The 23204-nt window shown below is 36.5% G+C and overlaps 1 protein-coding gene across 1 annotated transcript in view; it reads right to left on the minus strand.

Moving 5' to 3' along the window:
• Nucleotides 1-23204, minus strand: part of MSH3 (mutS homolog 3) — a 206246-nt gene that overhangs the window by 38612 nt on the left and 144430 nt on the right. Inside the window, 1 exon segment of the mRNA XM_044662970.1 lies at nt 20327-20438. Coding sequence (XP_044518905.1) covers nt 20327-20438 — 112 coding nt within the window.

Consider the following 23204-nt stretch of genomic DNA (forward strand, 5'->3'; position numbering starts at 1 on the left):
GAAGATTAATTTAATAGCTGAAAGGGAGATGGAATGGAGTAGGAAAAGCCTCAAGGTGGGGAGATCAACCAGAAGTCTCTTGCAATCATTCAGGTATAAGGTTCTGAGGGCCTATGCCAGGGCAGTTGCAGTGTCAGTGGACAGAGGGCATGTATGCAACAATATTACAAAGGAAAAATCAACAGGCCTTGGCAAAATATTGGATGTGTGGGGTGAGAGGAGTCAAAGAAGAGAACTAGGTTGTGAACTTGGGTGACTGGAAGAAGAGGGAGCCCTGGTACATACAAATTCCTGACTATTCATTTCTAGCTAATGTCACAAGAAAACATTTCAGTGTGGAAAAGAACATTGTAATAAGTTCATTTGTTCTTCTTATATTGATTTCCCAAAAAAATAACAGGTGGAAAAAAACAAAGAAGTTGAAATAAACTGACTTCCATTTTTAAAAAAAGAAAGACATTTCAAATGCCAACTTCAGCATCATCTGGGAAAAGTTCATAATAAAAAGAGCTCAAGAAAATTGAGGAATTACAGTAAATGAAATCCAAAAAAAAAAAATTGAACAAGCAGAATGTTAATATTAACATAAAACTCATTTGCAATGCTTGTATATGGTATTGGCACGAATAGAAATACTACTATTTTCTGAATTTTAATTTTATGTTGTAGGCAAGAGAAGAAAAAAGTGTAAGAGACCTGCCCACAGCTAATATCCAGCTCTACAAGTCACATACACTTTAAGCACAATGAAATTTTATTTTCACTTTTAATTCCAGAAACTATTAGTTTCTAAGGATGTCCTGGGGTAGAGGTCTGACCATTTTGATCCTCTGGTCAAAAACATCCAGCAGTTTTCTTTATTCCTCACTTTGATTTAATGACTTCCATAATTGGACTCCATTTACCTTGCCAGCTTTATTACCCATCATTTTTTTTCACACACTATGCTCTAGCCAAACTTTTCTCAGTTCTTGGCATTTTCCATCTCTTGCTTCCATGAATTTGCATGAACTCTCCATGCCTGGAATGCCTTTCTGTTTCACCTTAGCTTCCCAAGAATCTTTATTTTCTTTCAAGACTTGGCTCGTGTCAGTCACTCCAAGATAGTTACCGTCTCTGCACTAAATCTTTGTGAGTAATACTGCAGTTTCTCCAAACAGCTAAAGCAAGAAGTGCAGGGGCTGTTCAAAAGGCCCTGTTGTCACTCAGAGCAAGACCAGCAGTAATGGCCCAAAGGCTCTTCCCAGTGGTAGGGAGTCTGAATATCAACTAGCTACCAGGTCCTTAGAAGTCTTCTTTTGGTCACACTAGCAAACAGCCTCTGAACCATCCCTAGGTCCAGGCTCCCCAGTGTTTGGTCCTTGTAGACCCAGATAAGAACTGTATATAGTGCCACCAGACTTTATTGCTAGGGGGGTGCGGATGGGGGCTGTTTAAAATGCCTCATTTTCTCTGTGGAATTGTTTCTATTATTCTCCCTGACTGCCCTATATTTTTGAGTATCTCCCCTCAATAAAACTGTTTAGCTTGACTGAATTGTTGTGAGCTCCTTGTTTTATTGGACTAGACTTCTGTCTAGTCCTTTCTGAGTCTATGATATAATTTCCCTTTGACCAAAGTAACCATCGTCAATTCTTTTTACAGATCCTCACAGCAAAAACTAAAGGTATATCACCATCCTGACTGCCCGAATTTAGACACTCTCTGCTGCTTATCGCTATTCCTTTAAAATGTGACATCCAGAACTGAAGATAATGTTCCAGATTGGGTAAAAATTGGGAAGATTAAGGAAAATTAAGGCAGGACCATCATGACTCCCATGTCCTAGACACTATATATTCCCTAATGCAGTTTAAGAATGAATAGTTTTAATTGCTGGGACAACTGGAAAGTAGTTTGGCAGGGATGAGGTATAGACCAATATCTTATACTATCCACTAAGATCAAAATGGAAAAATGACATAGAAGACATTTACAGATATAAAGGGAGGGGGCAGCTGGGTGGCTCAGTGGATTGAGAGTCAGGCCTAGAGACAGGAGGTCCCAGGTTCAAATCCAGCCTCAGACACTTCCCAGCTGTCTGGGCAAGTCACTTGACCCCCATTGCCCACCCTTACCAAACTTCCACCTAGGAGCCAATACACAGAAGTTAAGGGTTTAAAAAAAATAAAAAAAAAAGATATAAAGGGAGATATAAGCAAATTAGAAGAATGGGGAACATATTACCTATCATTTTTATGGATAGGAAAGGAATTTACGAGTCAATAAGAGATGGAGATCATTGTGAAATATAAAAGGGATACTCATTAGTACTTTAAAGTGAAAATTTTTGTTAAAAAAAAAGAATAGCTTTCTTGACTGCCATCTCACACTAATTTATGGGAGTGAGTTGTTGACTAGGATGGCCTCTAAGGTTCATTCCAACTCTAAGATTCTATGATTGCTGAACATCTGAAATATTGGTGGCATGTGTGATTAATTTACCTAGTAGTATCCTAGACCTCAATTTTTTGAAAGAAAGAAAAAGGACTAATTTCTAGTCTTTTATAATATACTTTAAAATAAACACAGAAATTGAGAAAGTAAAACTGTAAGACTCAAAAGTACAACCAAAAAGGGCATGATTGTTTGTAACATCTCATTTTGAAATGCACCTATCTGTCATGCCTACCCTTTAATATACTAAGATAATAGGCCTATACATACCGCCTTGACTATTTTTACCTAATGTTAAGTAAAAACTTTATAATATTAAGAGCCTTTGATCAGGGAAATAGGGGACATCTAAGTATCAAAATTTTCTACATGCTTTATACAAAATTTGAGAGGAAGCACATTGGAATAAAAAACAAACAAAAACCTTCAAATAAAAAAATAATAAAAAACCATTGAGCTCTGTAGGGAAGATAGATGGGTCAATGGTGATCTTTTAGCCCAATGCATCAGAAAACAAACATTACAGTATAAGTAATTCTGTCTTCTCTCCAGGTGGTAGAGCTCATTGTTGGAAGCTGACAGACAACAGTTCTATCTATTCATATACATAATACAACTGCAAAACATGACTAGGTCACTAACAATAAAAATATTGAAATGTACGGAAAACACTTTAAAAAACACATGAAGAGTGGAAAATCTGGAAAAAAACCAAATATCTTCAAATGGATTTAAAGGAGGACAGATAAACTACATCTTAGAAACGAGCTCTTCCAAAGTATGAAGTCCTATCTTAATTTCACATAGTTAAATATAGACAATAATTGGGGGGGGGGAAGGGGGGAGGGAAGGAGGAGGGCAACTAGGTAGCTCTGTGGACAAAGAATCAGCCTAGAGGCTGGAGGTTCAAATATGGCCTCAGATACTTCCTGTGAGCCCCTGGTCAAGTCACCTAACCCCCAATGCCTAGCCATTTATTCTAATTCAGAGAATGAAAGAGGCTTAAGTGGAATGGTTCTAGTCTTAGTTCTGCCACTGACTAGTCCTGTGACTTTGGGTAAGACAATTAACCTCTAAGCCTCACTTTCTTCCAATACAAATAGAGGAGATTGGACGAGGTGAAGTCTAGATTTTACGTTCTATGACTCAGAGACTAAAAATATGGATCCAAAGCTGGAATGGCTCTAGTCATGTCACATGGATGAATTTTATTAGCACAGAACAGAGACAAATCAGGACCAAACTTTCCTTGAAGTAAATATATACCAGGAGGAGAACCTTTGGAACTCATTTCTATGAGAATTCTGGGAACAGTGATGATTAAATAGTTTGCTCAAACTCTTGCTGATAGGTTACTCTTCAGATCTACAGTAGGTTGGACTAGTCCAGAGAGGAAAATAAGTGTTCAGTAAGTCACAACAACAAGCATCTATTAAGGGCTTACTAAACCCAGGCATGAGTTGATAAGGGCTTGGTCTAGAGTGGTAGCTATGAAATTAAAGAGGAGGGAAGCATATACAGGAGATACTATGAAGGTAGAAATGACAAGACTTAGCAACTAAATGTTGAATTTGAGATGCCTAGAGGATACTCATTTCAGCCAGAACTTGGTTACAGACATGGAGGGAGCTGAAGAGAACTAGATGTTATTTTCTGTATGTAACAAGATACTGCCGCTCCAAATAAACCCTAATATCTTCTCTGTGGTTGCCATAGAGAATTGCCTGGGGTACTAAGGATTTAAATGACTTATCTAGGGAGGCAGAGACAGTATATGGGTAGGACTTAAGTTCAGCATTTATTCTAGCAACCATAAGGTTCAGAAAAATTCCAGTTTCCACTGGTAGACAGAGATACCTCAATGGGACTTCCTATATTCATGCAATCCCAGAAACAGACCAAAATCTGTCTCTAAAAACTTCCCTCCTCATAGAAGCAAATCTTTATATTTTTCAGGATTTTTTTTCAGATACTAAATTTCAAAAGGAAACAGGCAGAAAAACACTTCAGTTTCATTCTCTGTCTAAGTGAAGAACATAAGAGCATAGATTCAGAACAGAGGCCATCAAGTCCAAAGTTTCTCTTTATAGAAGAAGAAACCAAGGCCCAAGTGACTTAGCCAAAGTGGATCAATCATCAGAAGTAGGATTTGAACTTTGCTGCTTTGGCTCCAGACACAGTGTTATTTCTTACATACCATGCTGCTTCTCCATTAAAGACAGTCTGCCAATCCTCAGAGAACATTTTGAGATTTATGTGCCTAGCCAAAAAGTAGCCTACTTTTTTAAAGTTAGAAGATAATATTTTGCACTCTCTCTAAAATTAACTGGGAACTCTGAAGGGTAGAGGGAAAGAGTGTACATGTCTCCATTATAGTTCCTATGAAAATAGAAATTATGCAAAAAATAAAGTTCAATCAATAGCTAATCTTTAGGTATTCTTATGTCATGGATCAAAAACTCTTCATGGTTGAATGACAAATTTAATAAACCAAATTAAAGAAAGCCTTAAAAACAGAATCACTTCTTTAAAACCAACACTGACATCTGCAACAGGTTTTGGTAACACTGTAATTTAACTCCTTACTGCTGGAAAACACCAAAATTAAACAATAGAGTGAAGTTGTGAATGAGAAACCACAAATGAACAGTCAGTTACTAAAGATGGGCAGCTAGATGGCACAGTGGAGAGAGCCCTGGGCCTGGAATCAGGGAGACTCCATTTTTCTGAGCTCAAATCTAATCTCAGACTCTTCCTAGCTGTTGTAGTGAGTGACTGAATAATTCACTACTAAAGTGGGGAAAGATGGAGTCACAACAGTTATTGGTAAAATGGAATTGGGTTGTCATTTAGGTGAATAAGCTGACTAAAGGGAACTGAAAAGGGTAACTGAATAACCAGGTAACAACACTTAGCTGGGGATAACATATAACAGAATAATAACCAGGGAAAGTAACTTCAATACACAGTGGCTTCAATGTGTCAACCTAGTATCTAGGAAAGGACATACACAGGCAGGATTGTAATAACTAAACTGTTTAATGAATAAGTGGGATGGGGAATGAAGGGGATTAGGTAAACTATCACTAAGATCTATAAATCTCCACCCAGGGGTAAAGGGATGGATCAAACTACTCTATAGACTATAATCTATCTGCAAACTGCTAAGGGCAAGGTCTTGCTGGGGAACAGGGGATCTCACAAAGATGTCCAGTGATGAAGTCTTCAAAAGCTGGTACAGGAGACAGGATACACAGCAAGTTAAATCCAATTGTGAAGAGAGGGAGATGGGATGGTCTTTTGTGTCCACCACAAAATACAAATCCACTTCTCTACCTTACTACTTCACTGGGAAGCTTAATTGGAGCTATAACATAGTCCAAGGTCCAGGGAAATAGCTTGAAAGATGAGATGTCTGACCAAAGCCACCATTAGACCAGGTTCCAACAGCCAGCTTCAAAACTGTCAGTGTCCCTGTGAGTCCACTCCCAAGGTTCTAAATTCCCTTGTCAGTCAAGTCTGCTTCTGCTAACTAAATCTATATTTCTCTACAACACTGTGTGACCTGGGCAAGCCACTTAACCCTCTTTGCTCCCGGTTTCTTTATCTGTAAAATGAGCTGGAGAAGGAAATAGCAATAGGTGGCTCGGTGGACAAAGTACTGAGCCTGGAGTCAGAAAGATCCGACTTCAGATCTGTCTTCAGACACTTACTAGATGTATGACTTTCTGTTTACCTTAATCCACTGGAAAAGGAAATGGCAAACCCTCCAGGATCTTTGCCAAAGAAAGTTCATGGATGGCAGCATACTATGGTCCATGGGGTCATAAAGAGTCAGACACAAGTGAACAACAATATCATTATATTACCATAATGTTTCTCTAAAATCATTATAATTAATTAAAATATTTAATTAAATTCAATAACTGTACTTACTAAGTGTAGAGCACTATACTAGGAACTAGAAGATAGGCAAAGTTCATAGAAGGCATGATCCCAGCCCTCATGGAGTTTTAATGGTAGCAGAAAATATGTAACTTTCTGTAAATTTCTATTCACTGAGGTTCTCAGTCTGAGAATCATCTTCAACTTTTCATACCGCTTACTTCAAATGTTCAATCAATTGCTACATCTTATCAGTTTTATTTCTACAACATCTGAACCTTTATCCCCACTCCTAGAGCCATACCCTAGTTCAGGATTTCATCATCTCTCAGATAAACTGTTTCAACAGCCTCCTCATTGTTCACTTTGCTTTGGGTCTCTCCCTTCTACACAACTGTCAAATTAATGTTCCTAAAACACAGGTCTTTCTATGTTATTCCTTTGACCAAGAACTTCAAGCGGCTCCCAAAAGGTTTGACAATCAAATACAAACTCCTCTGTTGACATTTAAAGCCCTTCACAATCTGGTTCCAGCCTCCTGATTTACTACATGTTAGTCTTTTAAAAATACTCTATAGGGGCAGCTGGATAGCTCAGTGGATTGAGAGTCAGGCCTAGAGACGGGGAGGTCCTAGGTTCAAATCCGGCCTCAGACACTTCCCAGCTGTGTGACCCTGGGCAAGTCACTTGACCCCCATTGCCCACCCTTACCACTCTTCCACCAAGGAGCCAATACACAGAAGTTAAGGGTTTTAAAAAAAATACTCTATAATCCAGCAAAACTCTACTGCTTCCTGTATATGAGTCTTCACTTCCTTTGCTATGCCTTTGAATAGACTCTCCCCATAATGGGGAATACACTTCCTCCTTACCTCTAAGAATCCTTAGCCTCCTTCAAGACCTATTGCTAGTATTTTCAGTCTCTGAAATTATCTTTTACTGATTTTGCATCTTTTTTAAACTTATTTGTCAGTATACTTGTTGTTTTTTCCCAATAGAATGTAAGCTCCTCAAGGGCGGGGTTAGTTTCATTTTTATCTGTGCATCGCTAGCACCTAGCATGGTATGTGACACAGTCATTATTTAGATAGATTAATGAATGATAGACAAATGAATAAATATTTCATCTGAATCCTATAGGAACAAAGTAAGCAGAGAAATTATTGTCACAGCTTTATTTAAGTAAAATATCCACATCTGTTTTGATGACCAAACAATTTTCATTTATGAAAGCATTTTCTAGGGGCAGGATGGACTGTGGAGACGGATCAAAAGTTTACTAGCTAAAGTAAACTCCAAAATAGTATAAGAAAACCATCAATGATAAGCAAAACCAATGATAATATTAATCCTTTTTTTTAAAACCCTTACTTTCCATTTTAGAATCAATACTGTGCATTAGTTCTAAGAAAGAAGAGTGGTAATAACTAGGCCATAGGTTTTTGCCCAGGGTCACAGAGCTAGGAAGTATCTGAGGCCAGATTTGAAGCTAGGATCTCCTCTGTCTAGGCCTGGCTTTCAATCCACTGAGTCACCTAGTTGCCTCCTATTAATATTATGATGTTTACTATTAATACTTTAAGAACTTTATATTGTGACTAGGAAACTAAATTACTGGGAATTGCTATAAATGGATGATTTCCCCTTAGCTTAAGTTCAATCTTTTAAAAGTTTTAATACATTTTTTAAGGGAGAGAAGAGAGATTGAAATAAAATTATAAAAGTGACCACAAAAATTCATAATTTCATAATGTAAAACATAAAAAAGAGAAAACACCCAACTAAGGTGGTCCTAAATTTGCTGACAAGAAATGGCTATAAGTTGATTGTAAAAAATAATTTTAATTTGAGTACACATATTGACATATATATAGATTTTAAAATCCATCATGGTAGAACTATTTTTAAAACAGCTGCAAACTGTTGAAAAGTACTGTGGTTTCAAAGTCTTTTGTGCACTGATAATGTCAGTCAGTGACAATGTTCTTCAACAGAATGAATAGCAACAGCCTCCTCCAGACATGCTGTCAGCCTGAAAACAGAAGGGCATGACTGAGCTGAGGGGGCTGCACAGGTTGTATATCAGAAGTTAGAGGGATATGGTTCAAAAACCTCTGGAGTGGGGAGTGAAAACTGTCACTCAGGTCATTCTTTAAAGACTATGTAGGTAGTAGATTCTAAGTAAATATTTTTGAATTCATGGATCTGGTTTCTTCTTGAAATAGGTATTGAAAGAATGAATCAATGGTTCTTGTTTCTATTAGAGTGAAAAAAAGACACTTTCCTCTTGCTAATTTCCTTATAGCATACTTCAGAAAAAAATGTTCATTCCACAAGTAGTGTTTTCTTTTCATTTAAACTTTAAATGTTTTTTTTGACAAATTCTTATTGAGCCACTAAGAATTATGTTAGACATAGTGTTAGATGATAGGAAAAGGGAAAGTTTTGATTAGAGAGTGGAAAGAGGAAAGATGTCCATACACAAAAATATAAGATTGTTTTGTAAGGAGCTGACAATTTAGTTGAAATAAAAGTATAGAAATCACAGCATTAAGGGATTAGTAGCATAAAAGGTATAATCAAGGTTCATGAAAGAGACTGCTTGAACTGGGCCTTGAAAGATGTAATTACAGCCTGGGAACAGGTAGGGATTCTAAATCAAAGGGAGGGAATGGATGGTAGAACGATTTTTAAAAGCATCAGATTTCATTTTGGAGGAGTATGTATATTTTCCTATTTCATTCTACAGTTTGTGTTGCCATGAACATAGCAATTATATGACAAAATACCTTCCTTGCCAAGCCAGCAGAAACAGCCTGTCTAATCGCAGTTTAAGGACAGCAATTGTGTCAATTTTATATTTTTATTCCCAGTGTCTCAAACGGCGCTTAACATATAGTAGGCAACTGATAAATGCTTGCTTGATTATTGGCAAAAGATTATCTTCTTTTGTTGGGTTTTGTTGCCTTACCAGTAAGTGGGTACCTAAGAAAGCAGTGTTAGGGAAAAGGGACCATAGCTGCCTGTTGTAGAAAAGGCATGATGCTTGGGCTGATATCATCCACTGGAGCCCAGAACACGAGGCACGTGGCTGCCATAAGGATATTACCAACAACAAACAAGAAGTGACATAAAAGATATAATCCAAGAGATGTGTGATTGGAAAATTTCTGCATACCCTAAACATGCAGAAATAAGGAAAGTGACAGATGGGCATCTGGAGTGTTGTACTGGTACTCCCACACCAAGAGAAGTAGAGGAAGGAGTCTAGCTCGTTGGGCAGAGAAGGTATAGATGGGTTCAGATCTGCACCACTCATATTAATGAGGAATTGAATGAAGTAAAGAAGTATCCCATTGCCTAGCGTAGGACAGGTATTTTATACATGGCTGTTAAGTTTTAATTCAGTATATATTATTAGTAGATCATTAGTAGTTCATCCAAAAGCAGAGACAACCAGTAATTTACATTTTATTTTGAGAGAGGGGAAGGTAAGACCAGACCTGTGATTTCATTGTTTTAAGGACATGCCTTCCACGTAGATGGACTAACAACTTGTCTGTAAGTTATATAGGCTTAGACAGTTGGATGGTGGCATACTATGGGTTAAGTGACATATCTTTGTTCACATAGCTAGAATGTGCCTAAGGTAGGATCTGAATCCAGTTGTTCCAGGCTCCAATGCCTGGTCTCTATTCACTATGGAAACTTCCCAAGTAGTATATGTAAATGACTGCAAATGGTCTCAGAGCCAAATTTCAGAAACTTAACAGAAAGAAATGAGAAGCCAATGAGATTGGAGAGAAGGGGGTAAAGATGGGAGAGATGAGGGAGGAAGGAAAGAGGCACTACTATATACTACTCCTGTCACACACATACCCCAGCTGATGTGAACCCCAAATTCCTGAGTGTGGCTGCAAAGTGCAATTGTACTGTATTAACTGACTCTAGTTTTCCTCCAGCAGAATGTAAGCTCCTTGAGGGCAAGGCCCATTTCTTTACCTTCTTCCCTTACCTAATATACAAGTGAGTGACCCATAACCAGTTGTTAAATTAAATTGAATGCTGAGAACACAGAGGAAAAAAAACAACTATAGTCTAGTTTAGCAGACTAGACTGAGTTGCCCTTTCATTAGAAAGGAAAGTACTGACATCCTAAGTCAGTCATCTCTAGGATCCCATTGTTGATGCTATCTTAGAACACAATACTATGGACAGCTCCATGCCGGAAGTGAAGAGGTACAGTTTACTGGGTCCTCCAAGTTATAGATTCAGGGTTCTTGAAAGTCAGTCTTAGAGAAGCTGCCTACTCTGACTAATTCCTCCTCTTCTTCCTACTCAGTGCTGGCAAGAGGACACAGTGCCTTTTTCCAAAGATTAGTGTCAATTTCTCACATATATGTCTTGTTTGTACATAATTCCTTTTATGTTGTGTCCTCCATTAGACTGTGAGCTCCTTGAGAGCAGGAACTATTTTTTGGCCTTTTTTTGCATCCTCCATGCTTGGCATAGTGTCTTGCACATAGTACTTTAAAAATGTTGTTGAACTGTTGATTTGACAATCATCTTTTTCTTGTTTCCCCAAACCAAGGACAGGCTACAACAATTAGTTAATGATTTTTTAAAAATTAAGCTCCTTAATAAAAAAAAGTCCTACAGAACTACTTAGAATTCTACCAATTAGTAATTAATTTATTTTAATGAGAAAATAATACTAATATGAAAGTTAGGGGGTTAGTCATTCAAAATTTAGATAAGATAACCTTACCATTTGTGAGGGGAAAGTATTACACATCTCATGAGTTATTCACTAGTTTTGTCACCCTAAGTGACAAAGTTTCTCAGTTTTTGCAGCTATAAAAACAGGTGGATAGTCTAAATTAGGATTTTTTCCAAACTAATTTGGCCACAAAACACTTTTTGATTTGAAATGTACTTATGGAATTTGTAAATTATGGTTTGATATAAGCTTTGGGGTCAATCAAAGACTGAAATAGCCCCAGGGATAAAGAAAGGGACTGGAGAAACTAAGGAGTTAAAGAGGAGATGTGAAAGAAACATTGGGAAGGAAGATACATAGGTGTCAGAGGCAGAATATCTGGAAGGACTATAATATGGATGTGTGAAAGACAAACATTATAATCGAGTCCTTTCAGTGGGAAGAGAGAACGCAAAGTACAAGATGCCAAGTTTTCAGGGCCTCCGTCCTAGGGTACTGAAAAAATTGACAAATGAGCTACAATTACGGCTCTCTGAGAGATCTTGGATAATAGGCCTGAAGAAAGGAAAATGCTTTCCTGACTTTCAGAAAAGCAAAGAAGGAAGATTCTATACATCAGAAACTGAGAAATGTCTTAAAATGCTATAAAAATTCTAGAACTTAGTTTTTAAATTTTGTTTTCTATATTAAAATACTCAAATAAATCCCTTCCTCTCTGCATTAGAGAAAGTATCATTTGACAAAAAGATACATGTATATATAAAACTTTGCCTTGCTTGAATCTATTTATTACTTCTTTCTCTTGAGATGGACATACACAAGTGATTCATCAAACACTATTTCTTTTACTGTATATAATGCTCTCTTGGTTCTGCTGGTTTCATTCTTCATAATTTCATGTAGGTCTTTACACATTTTTCCAAAGTTAACCTGCTAGTCATTTCTTAAGGAATGGTGTTATTCCATCACAATCATATGCCACACCTTGTTTAGCCATTCCCCAACTGATGGGTATCCTTTCAATTTCCAGTTCTTTGTCACCACAAAGAGAGCTACTATAAATAGAACTTAATATAATGGGAAGGTGGTAAAAAATGCTCAGATGGGAAATGGTGATCCCAAGAACTGGTATGACTTTATCAAGAATTGGTCATACATTGTAAAATAGCTTCTTTTCCTTCTCTGACCAAGAAACTAATCAGAAGAATGCTGGAAACAGAGCATATAGTATGGCAAAGTTGTGACAAGTTATTTGACAGAGTTTCTCATTATACCCTTATAAACAAGATTAAGAGATGTAAGCTCAAGGGCAGTACAGTTAAGTAAATCTGTAACTAGTTGAATGACTGGATCCAGAGTGGATTCATTAATTCTGTCTGTCAGCTTGAAGAAGAGAGTCTAGTGGAGTGCTCCAGGGATCTGTCCTTGGCTATTCAACACTTTTATTAATAGCTTCAACAATGGCATAGATGACATACTTATCAAAATTTGCAGATGACAGGAAGCTGGGAGAAACAGTTAATAAATGTTGGATGAAGTTTGTATGCAAAAACATCTCAACAGACTATAAGGATGGGCTAAATCTAATACAGTGCAAGAAGGTATAAATATAAAGTTCTTTACTGGAATTTTAAAAAATGACACAAATACAAGGTGGCAGAGGAATGATTAGATATGGGTGATAAAAGATCCAGAGGCTTTATTGGACTACAAAATTCAGTATGAGTCAAAAATATGACAAGACCACCAAAAAAGCTAATTCTTATTAGGTTCTCTCAAGAAAGGCAGGGTGTCCAGCATGAAGATGATAGTTTCTCTTTACTCTGGTCAAATGATATCTACAGCATTTTATTCAACTCTGAAGAGGGCACTTTAAAGAAGGATACAAACAAAATGAACCATGTCCAGAAGACTGTGATGAGGATGGTGAACAAACTGCAAACATTGGGTAGGAACCCCAAAGGAAAGAATGGGGGATATTAAGACTGGAGAGCAGAAGACTCAGCAAGGATATGAATGCGGTCTTCAAAAATTTGAAGGTTTTTCATTAAGAAGGTGTATTCTGTTGTTTTGCTGGGGACCACAGGGCAGAATGAGGAGCAGTGGGTAGAAGTTCCAGAGAGACATTTTTTTGTTCAATATTCTTGGGTATATACAGTTTGGACTAGAGGCCTTTGAAAATGGTGCTGTGGGTGTGGGTAAGGCAAAGGGTTGGAGGTGAGCAGTAATGGGGTATGTGAGTGTAAGTGTAAGTGGGCGGTAATGGGGTATGTGAGTGTAAGAAAGAGATAATGAGAAGTAAATCTGTGGTCTGAGTGGATGGGGGCAAAGTGTGAAGGAAGACATCAGTATAAATGACAGGGAAGGGTAGGACAGGGCACAAAATGGGAAACTAGTTTAGTGAAACTAAAACTTTTATTCTTAATATAGGATGAGGCAATCCCAATACTGTTGCTTCTATAAGGATTAGGTAGGCGGCATGGTGGATATGGCACTGGTTTGGGAATTGGGGAAAATTCACCTCCCTGAGTTCAAAACTCACCTTAGACACTTACTAGCTGAGAGACCACGAGCAAGTCACTTAACTCTCTTTGCCTTAGTTTCCTCATCCATAAAATGAGCTGGAGAAGGAAAAGGCAAACTAATATCTTTGTGAAGAAAACCCCAAATGGAGTCAAGAAGAATAGACATGACTGAAATGACTAAACAACATGGTTCTATAAAATGGCAGTCTCACATGTAGTTTTATTTAATCACTGCATTCCTTGCTCCTGTCTGCCTTCACTAGTACACATTTATTATCTTGGAACCCACATTGATATGTGGAACATGTTTTTGGAAATGCTGAACTAGATTTTTAAAGTCCTTTCTAGCATTAAAACCCAACTTCTATATCACCTGATAATGAACTGGGAATAAAGAAGGCCAAAAAAGAGACAAAGGCAATGCTTTTAAGGCAAAATCTGGAGGAATCAAAAACATTCCAGTAAAGCAAAATAATTTTAAGTCAGCAAAACCATGTCCCCAATGAATAAGATGGTCTCAAACAGTTTTCTGCTACTGGTGGATAAACTTAAAGTCTGTTCTCAATTCTTTCTGCTTTGCAGAGGATTTTTTAGCATAGCATTTTTGAGCCTCAAGGAAGAGCAAGACAGATGGGGGTGGACTATTTGGTTCTTGGAAAGCAGATTCTAGGGCTCATTAGGAAGCACTGGAGAGAGGTGTCATTAATATTAATAAGATAAGCTTAAGGCTTCTTTTGGTTATTTGTATAGATGAGATCACCTGTCAAAGAAGTTTTGAGTAGCAATACTGTTGCATAACCATTTTGTAATTCTGTTAGCATATCAAAATGCTCAGGCCACTTCCACATAGGATAAAGTATACTAAAGGTAGTCTGATTTAGCAGAGGGTGGTATGGCATGGTAGAAAGGGCTATGGACCAGTGCTCAGGAGGCTACTGGTATCTAGTTATGATTCAGCCACTAATAAGCTATATGAATTTGTATTGCTGGCTTCCTCATCTGCAAGATAAGGTGAATTGACTAGATCAGGAATCCTTTTATCATGGGGGCTATGAATTGTTTTAAAAATATTTTCATGAGGGGTAGCTAGATGGTTTAGTGCAGTGATGAGCAAACTTTTTTTTATTAAAAAAATTTTTTTTTAAATTTTAAAACCCTTACCTTCTGTCTTGAAGTCAATACTGTGTATTGGCTCCAAGGCAGAAGAGTGGTAAGGGTAGGCAATGGGGGTCAAGTGACTTGCCCAGGGTCACACAGCTGGGAAGTGTCTGAGGCCAGATTTGAACCTAAGACCTCCTGTCTCTAGGCCTGGCTCTCAATCCACTGAGCTACACAGCTGCCCCCAAGTAAACTTTTTAAAGAGGGGGCCAAAGGAAAGGAAATGCTCATCTGTCAGTCTGTTTTTAAGGCAACTCTTTCGAAGTTTTATTTCATTGTATCCTATTCATTGTATTAATCAGATTAGGAATAATGTCCAGTGGCCAGATAGAACATTTCAGGGGGTCACATCTGGCCCGCAGGCCATAGTTTGTCCATCACTGGTTTAGTGGATTAAAAGCCAAGGTTCAAATCTGCCCTCAGATACTTCCTAGCTGTGTGACCCTGGGCAAATCTCTTAACCTAGGCATTGCCTAGGCCTTAACACTTTTCTGCCTTGGAACCAATATATAGTATTGATTCTAACATGAAAGGTAAGGTTTTAAAATGTTGTTGTTTTTTTTTTTTTAATGACCATTCCAATGTAATTGATTTCCACAGAAATTCTATATATCTTATTTTTTATATTTTATAACATTCTGAGCAAAGGCCAGTCTTTATCAGACTCCCAAAGGGTTTGAAGACACAATAAAAGCCTTAAGGACCCCAGGATTACATAATTTCTCTGTTAATAGGTTAATATTAATATTCTATTACTAATCAGATGAAATTTATTCTGAGAAATTAGCAGTAGGAGAAAAAAACTACCTAAATGGTTGTTGATTTTTTTTTAACAACTTGTTGCTGCTAGAACTATAAGACAGGAGACTAGAGAATAGGCAAGCCTAAGCATTAAACAATGTTCAAGGACTATTTTTTTTTATGTTTCCATCCTCAGTGTTCTAGCACTGCATCTTCAACATAATAGGCTCTTAAAAGAGGTTAGTTCAACTGAATTAAATGCCTAGCATATTCTAATCTGAGAATAAAAGGCATCAGAAAACTGTAGTTTAAAAACACAGTCACTGTGTGAAGACCAGCACACTGATACATTGTTTGTATAGCTGAAGTGGTCCCGTTATTTGGAATTATGATTTGGGTATGAGGCCAGAAAAGTCTATACTCATTAATTAAAAAATGTCCTCAAAAGGTCAAAGACATAGACAAAGGTTTAATATTTACCAAAATATTTAAAGCTATAATTTTTGTGGTAGCAAAGATCTAGGAATAAAGTGGGTAGCCAATGTTTGGGGAGTAGATTTAAAAAAAAAACAACAACAACAGTATACGGATATAATGGAATGTTATCATAAGTAAAAAATGACCAAAAAAACAATTTTGGAAAATAAGGTAAAGTTTGTAAGAAGTAACATGAAACTAAATAAGTAGAACCAAAAGAACCATATATAAAATGACCACAACCATGTAAATGAACAGATCACTAAAAGTAATGGAGTAATGGAAAAACCATTAAGGAGCCAAAAGAACAAAGAATAAAGCAAAACTCTCTCTTGGCAGAGAGGTAGGGGACTACTAGGAAAAAATGTGGTACACATCTGTCAAATGTGGCTACTAATGTGGAACATTTTTGTTTAATTATTTTTTCTTATCACAAGGGAGGGTTCAATTTAGATGAGACAAAGTTTGAAAAAGGTATGACAAAGAAACAAAAGAGGTCAATAAAAATTTATTTTTAAAAAGCCATGTGGCTAATGGATAGAGGAGTTGTTCATCATAAATGTCTAAACTTAAATCACAAAACTATCATAAAATTCCCTTTAGTTTAATCAGTTTTTTCAATGACATCACTATGGCAAAGTTTTGATTGGGGAAGAGATGAATGAGATAATTTTGGTTCATGGAGTACATCTTGACAAAGTAAGCCTGAGGGAAGAAGGGAGAACCATTAGTGAAGTAGTATGATAACAATAGAGGATTTGGGATACCCAGGGAAAATATGCTACCCTCCTGGAGGCCAGAAAAGATAGGGAGGAAGGGAAATTGTAGTTGTGTACCAAGACTTGTAGAAGGAGGTCAATGTGGAGCTCAGAAAGGGAGATGGAATGGTGTCAAAGAATGAGTATTTACTTTGCACAGTGGGTTGGCCAAGAAAGTTCTCACTGATTTCTTCTCAGATTCCTGCCTGTCCCTATATGGAATCGTGAACTGCAGGAAAGGCAAACTGGCAGGACTGAGCTGGCTGTGGGGTGATAGTGGTAGTGTTTCATAGCATGCCCCAGGCAGAGCTATGCACAGAGATATTTTCTACCTCTCAAAGGCTCACACAAAAGCAGCAACCTGGGAATTAGACTAGTTAACCAATTCTTGACTAGTCAAACCTCCCTACAACTAGTTAATTTGTTAACACTAGACATTAACTACTAAAATTATTTGCTTTTCAAAACACACACAAAAAAAATGTCTAAAATGTAACACTGTTCACTCAGTCTTACTTTACAAACTCAATATCAGACTTTCCTGCCAATGCTCTGGGGAATTCTTCCAGCTCAGCAGACTGAGTTCAAGAACCATCCAAAGTCATTGAAACAATCACTCAGAAATTGCTATGTCAATGACTTTTTCTGTATTTACACCTACAGGAAGACAAGCAAGAAATTGTGGACTCTTCTCCACTAAAGAGTATTAATCAACCCAGAGAAGAGCTAAATTATGAACCAGCATCAGGTAAACTCAGCAATCACAGATGAAGTGAGGTCCTATTTATCTATCAGGTCAATCAGGAAGCCCAAACATCCAAAACTACACTCTGTTTCCAGATTTTATAGGGCTAACTACTCATAATTATGACATGAAGATTCATTGATTTCTTCACTTTACAATCAAAGATTAAATTACATCTACTTTATGGCTTAATGTTGTATATAGTTGATCAATTCTAATTATTTGAATATTGGAAATTCATCAATGAGTAGCAATGAAGCAAAGCCAAAAAAAAATTTAAAAAAAAGGGCCAAGATTTGGAAAAACTCAATATCAAGTCTTGTCTCTGACCCAAGGGTACACTGTATAAATATGGGCAAGTGACTTAATATCTTACTGGCTCAGACTCTAAAATAAGTTGCAGATGAATAGTTGATGAGCATCAGCAGAGAAAATTTCCTCCCCTCCCCTCATCTAGTTATCCAACTCTGTTAACCAGAATATGAAACTAAAATAACAAATTCTTCACCTATTCGGGAAAATGGGAGCCTGGTGTATTTGTTGACCATGCTAGGTGATGGAATGGAGACTGAGGGAAATAGTCATCAAATTCTGCAAGTTCACTAGCAAATTTTAGATTATGCACAATAGAAGTAAGAACAGGACTGGAGAAAAGAAGAAATGCATGAGAGAAACTACATGAACTATAACTAACCATTCTGTCTATTATAGATTCCAGTATGCAGTTTCCTTGATTTTGAACTCCCAAGAATCTTACAATATTTAGGTTTCTGGTGGTGTTTTTTTTAATTAACTTTGAAAGTACAAAGAAAGGCTTAAAATCATTTTTTCTGATTTTCTGATTAAGATCTATAGGATATGGTGTTTAGTGGAACTGAAGCCCATGATGGATGAAGAACCAAATATGCCAGTGAAAAATATCAAATGTTAGTGTACAGAAAAAGGAAGTTAAGAGTTTCATCTCACTGTATTCTGTTAGTATTCTGATCAAACCACATCTAGAGTGCCATGTTCAGTTTTGCTTATCACATTTAGGAAGAACACCTAATTTTGAGGGTGACCAGGACAGGCTTTGGGATCGTGCCCTATGAATAATGATTGAAAAAACTGACAAAGTTTAATCTAGAATTGTTTTCAACAATTTGGATGGTTGTCACGTGGTTGTCACTGTTTGACCCAAATGGAGGAAATAGAAGTAATGAGTGGAAGTTGCAGAGAATCAGATTTAGACATGAGATAAGGAAAAATCTCCAAACAGCACGTAGATATTCAAGAGTGGAATGAGTTGCCTCAGACGCAAGCAAGTTCTCCTACTCCTTTAAAGTCTCTTCTATCTAGTGAGCCACCTGGCTGCCCTCTTTCAAGTATTCTCTATAATATGTTACTGACAGAATAAATTAGAGTCCTCTATTTTTAAGAATCTTTTTGGAAGATAAGTTAGGCAGTTCTTGAGTTATAACTAATGTACAGGTATACAAGTCTTAGGATTATGGAGAAAATCAAGGAGATAAAGTAAAGAAGAATTAGAGAGTTTGTTTTCATTTTTTTTGTCCCAGAATTTGAGAAAGTACTTAAGAAAACTTGGAAGGGATCACTGGAGAATTGGCCATATCAGAAGGAATATATGAAAAACTTTGTATAACACAAAATCTCAAAAACCCTGCCTTAATTGTGTATGTTCCAAAAAAGCTGGTTATAAAAAAATTACAACACTATCAAAATTAGCTATCCTCTCTGCTAAAAAAATGTTTTTTCACAGTAGTTTTGTAATTACCTGCCATAAAATATTTTAAATCAAGTTTTTCTTAATTTTTTCTTAACTTCATCCCCATATAAATTCATGCCATACAAAGAATGCATTTCACCATAGCAACAATTCTACATCAACTCCTACACTAATGTTGGAAAAAAGGTCTATAAAAGCAAATGATATTTCAAAGCATCCAGAAATGTATTCTGCTAAAATAAAGTAGAACACTTATTTTGCAAAAATTTCAACATGGAGGTTCAATATTTCTGAAAACTTTCTTGTAATTTAGTAGAAATAATGTTTCACCTTCTCAAAAGACACTTTATTAAATAACATTAACTTTTTCAAAGCCAAAAAATGGCCAAAATAAATTATTTAAAAGTTGAGATAAAAAAATAATGATTAAAACAATTTGTAAAAAAAACAGAAACTGAATTGGAGAAACTGCAATTGGTCAAAATGTAGTATTTTTCCAATAGAAACATATATTTACATAGTATTTTTTTAAACTTTAAAATGCATTAAAGTTTATTAGCTTAATCTAATAAATGAGGCCATTTACACATTTTCCTAATGAGAACTAAAGTTACTGAAATTAGATATCATATTATGAAAGCTCAACAAGCCTTTGTACAAAATTAAAATGTAATTCTCAAAAAACTAAGATTTATTGTTAGTCACAAAAGCAATTAGATCCTTACTATATTAAGAGAATAAAACTCCACAGGAGAAAAGAATTAGGAAAGTGGTATGTATTGAGAGAGGGAAAGGATCAGGGATAGACAATGAGGCATTGAGAGTTAATGAAATTTGCAAATCACTGTGGTATGACTCTAATGCCATCTGTTCATTTGGGCATTTATATGAATATGAGATTTTAAAAACTGAGTTAACAAGAATCGATAACTAGGACAAATCCTTTCTTTGCCAAATATAGTCAGCATATGATTCTTTACCAGCATTAGCACTGATGAGAACACATCATCACAGAGAAAACATCACTTTAGTGTTAGTCCTTTTAAAATTAAGGTGAAGATTCAGGTAAATTATTAATTGTACATTTGGCGTTTATATAATCAGGGTCAAAAGTTAACCAAGTCTACTTGATTTTCATCACAATATAATACTTACTGACAAATATGTGCTATTGGGAACATATTGATCCTGCTCTCCCAATAACATATCAATCACAGGATGTCGACCATTTTTTATCACTATTTTTCTCTCTTCTTGCAAAATTGGTCTGCAAAAAGAAATGCACTGAGTCAGTGTATTTCAAAATAATGTTATAGAAAACATTTTAGAATAGTAGAAAATAGTAAGTGCAATAGAAATAGAAATTTCAAACTCCTTTAAGAACAAAAACATGACTTTAAGTGTAAAGATAACTTTAGTTATAAAAAAGGATAGGATTTTAAAATAACACCTAAAGTTAAGTCATGGATTGATGGAAAAAAGTACTAGTCTCAGAGTCAAACAGATTTTGGTCCCCATTCTGTTTCCAGTGTCACCTTTCAAGGCCTTCCTTCCCTCATCTCCGATGGGTTTACTTAGCTTTTTCTTTGTATCTGGTTCTCAGATTTATATATCCAGCCTTAAATCTCTCCTGAGTGCCCAATGTATAGGTCAATCTGCATAACCACTGAGTATGTCAAACTCAACTAGACTGAAACTGTCTTCCCAAACCTACTCTTCTTTTAAATTTTCCTCTTTCTGTCAAGTGTCACTATTTTTCTGGTCAGCCAGATTCAGAATCTTCGACCTCTCATTATTCAACACTGCCCACTCTCCCCACCCCCAGGAGTCAATAAATCATTTGCCATATCTTTTCATTTCTCCTTCATTAACATCTTTTGCATCTGTCCAATTCTCTCCACTCACAGAACAACCACTCTAGTTAAGGCTTTCATCAACTTCATCACCTGGACTATTGCAGAAGACTCCTAATTAATTCTTCATGCCCCAAGTCTCTCTCCCTATCTCCACACCTCATAGCAACAAAAAGGTTTGTGATTTTTCATAAATCCGATATCACTCCATTACTCGATAAATTCTATGGCTTCCTGTTCTTGTTAAGAATCAAATATGATCAATGAAATAGACTTGGGGTAAATAACCTCAGCAAGATAGTGTACAACAAACCCAAAGGTTCTAGCTTTTGGGACAAAACCCCACTATTTGATAAAAACTGCTGGGAAAATTGGAAAACAGTATAGGAGAGATTAGGTTTAGATCAACATTTCACACCCTACACCAAGATAAATTCAGAATGGGTGAATGACTTAAACATAAAGAAGGAAACTATAAGTAAATTAGGTGAACATAGAATAGTATACCTGCCAGATCTATGAGAAAGGAAATATTTTTAAGACCAAGCAAGAGATAGAGAATAATACAAAATGTAAAATGAATAATTTTGATTACATTAAATTAAAAAGGTTTTGTACAAACAAAACCAATGCAACCAAAATTAGAAGGGAAGCAACAAATTGGGAAAAAATATTTATAACAAAAAACTCTGACAAAGGTTTAATTACTTAAATATATAAGGAGCTAAATCAATTGTCCAAAAAAATTAAGCCATTCCCCAATTGATAAATGGGCAAAAGATATGAATAGGCAATTTTCAGATAAAGAAATCAAAACTATCAATAAGCACATGAAAAAGTGTTCTAAATCTCTTATAATTAGAGAAATGTAAATCAAAACAACTCTGAGGTACTACCTCACACTGAGCAGAGTGGCTAACATGACAGAAAAGAAAAATAACAAATATTGGAGGGGATGTGGCAAAATTGGGACACTAATGCACTGCTGGTGAAGTTATGAATTGATCCAACCATTCTGGAGGGCAATTTGGAACTATGCCCAAAGAGCTTTAAAAGAATGCCTGACCTTTGATCCAGCCATACCATTGTTGGGTTTGTACCCCAAAGAGATCATAGATAAACAGACTTGTACAAAAATATTTATAGCCGTACTTTTTGTGGTGACAAAAAATTGGAAAATGAGGGGATGCCCTTTGATTGAGGAACAGCTGAACAAATTGTGGTATCTGTTGGTGATAGAATACTATTGTGCTCAAAGGAATAATGAACTGGAGGAATTCCACGTGAACTGGAACGACCTCCAGGAAGTGATGCAAAATGAAAGGAGCAGAACCAGGAGAACCTTATACCCAGAGATGGATACACTGTGGCACAATCAAATGTAATGGACTTCTCTACTAGCAGCAATGCAATGATCCAGGACAATTCTGAGGGACTTATGAGAAAGAACACTATTCACATCCAGAGAAAGAACTGTGGGAGTAGAAACAGAAGAAAAACAACTACTTGACCACATGGATTGATGAGGATATGATTGGGGATGTAGACTCTAAGTGATCACCCTAGTGCAAATATTAATCATATGGAAATAGGTCTGGATCAATGACACATGTAAAACCCAGTGGAATTGCATGTTGGCTATGATAGAGGGGTAGGATGAGGGGAGGTAAAGGGCATGATTCATGTAACCATGGAAAAATATTCTCAATCAATCAATTAACTAATTAAATGAACTTAAAAAAAGAATCAAACATGAACTGCTCTGTTTGGCATTTGGAGCCCTTCGAAAACTGGCCTAATTTTTCCAGCTTTATTATACATTACTGTTGCTTAACTTTACTGTCCAGGAAAACTGACTTTCTTGCTGTTCCTTATACACAGTATTTCAACTCATGTACTTTTGTAGTGATCTAGAATGCATTCATTTCCTCCATGATCCCTTCTGCCTCTTAGGATTATTTTATTGTTGTTGTATCCTTTCAGCCATGTTTGACTCCATCTGGAGTTTTCTTAGCAAAGATACTTGTTTGCCATTTCCTTCTCTAATTCATTTGATAGATAACAAACTGAGGCAAGCAGGGTTAAGTGACTTGCCCAGAGTCACACAGCTGATAAGTGTCTGAGGCCAGATCTGAACTCTTGAAGATGAGTCTTCCTGATTCTAAGCCCAGTGCCCTATC

This window comes from Gracilinanus agilis, chromosome 1 (assembly GCF_016433145.1).
Source record: "Gracilinanus agilis isolate LMUSP501 chromosome 1, AgileGrace, whole genome shotgun sequence".
NCBI classification, from domain to species: Eukaryota; Metazoa; Chordata; class Mammalia; order Didelphimorphia; family Didelphidae; genus Gracilinanus; species Gracilinanus agilis.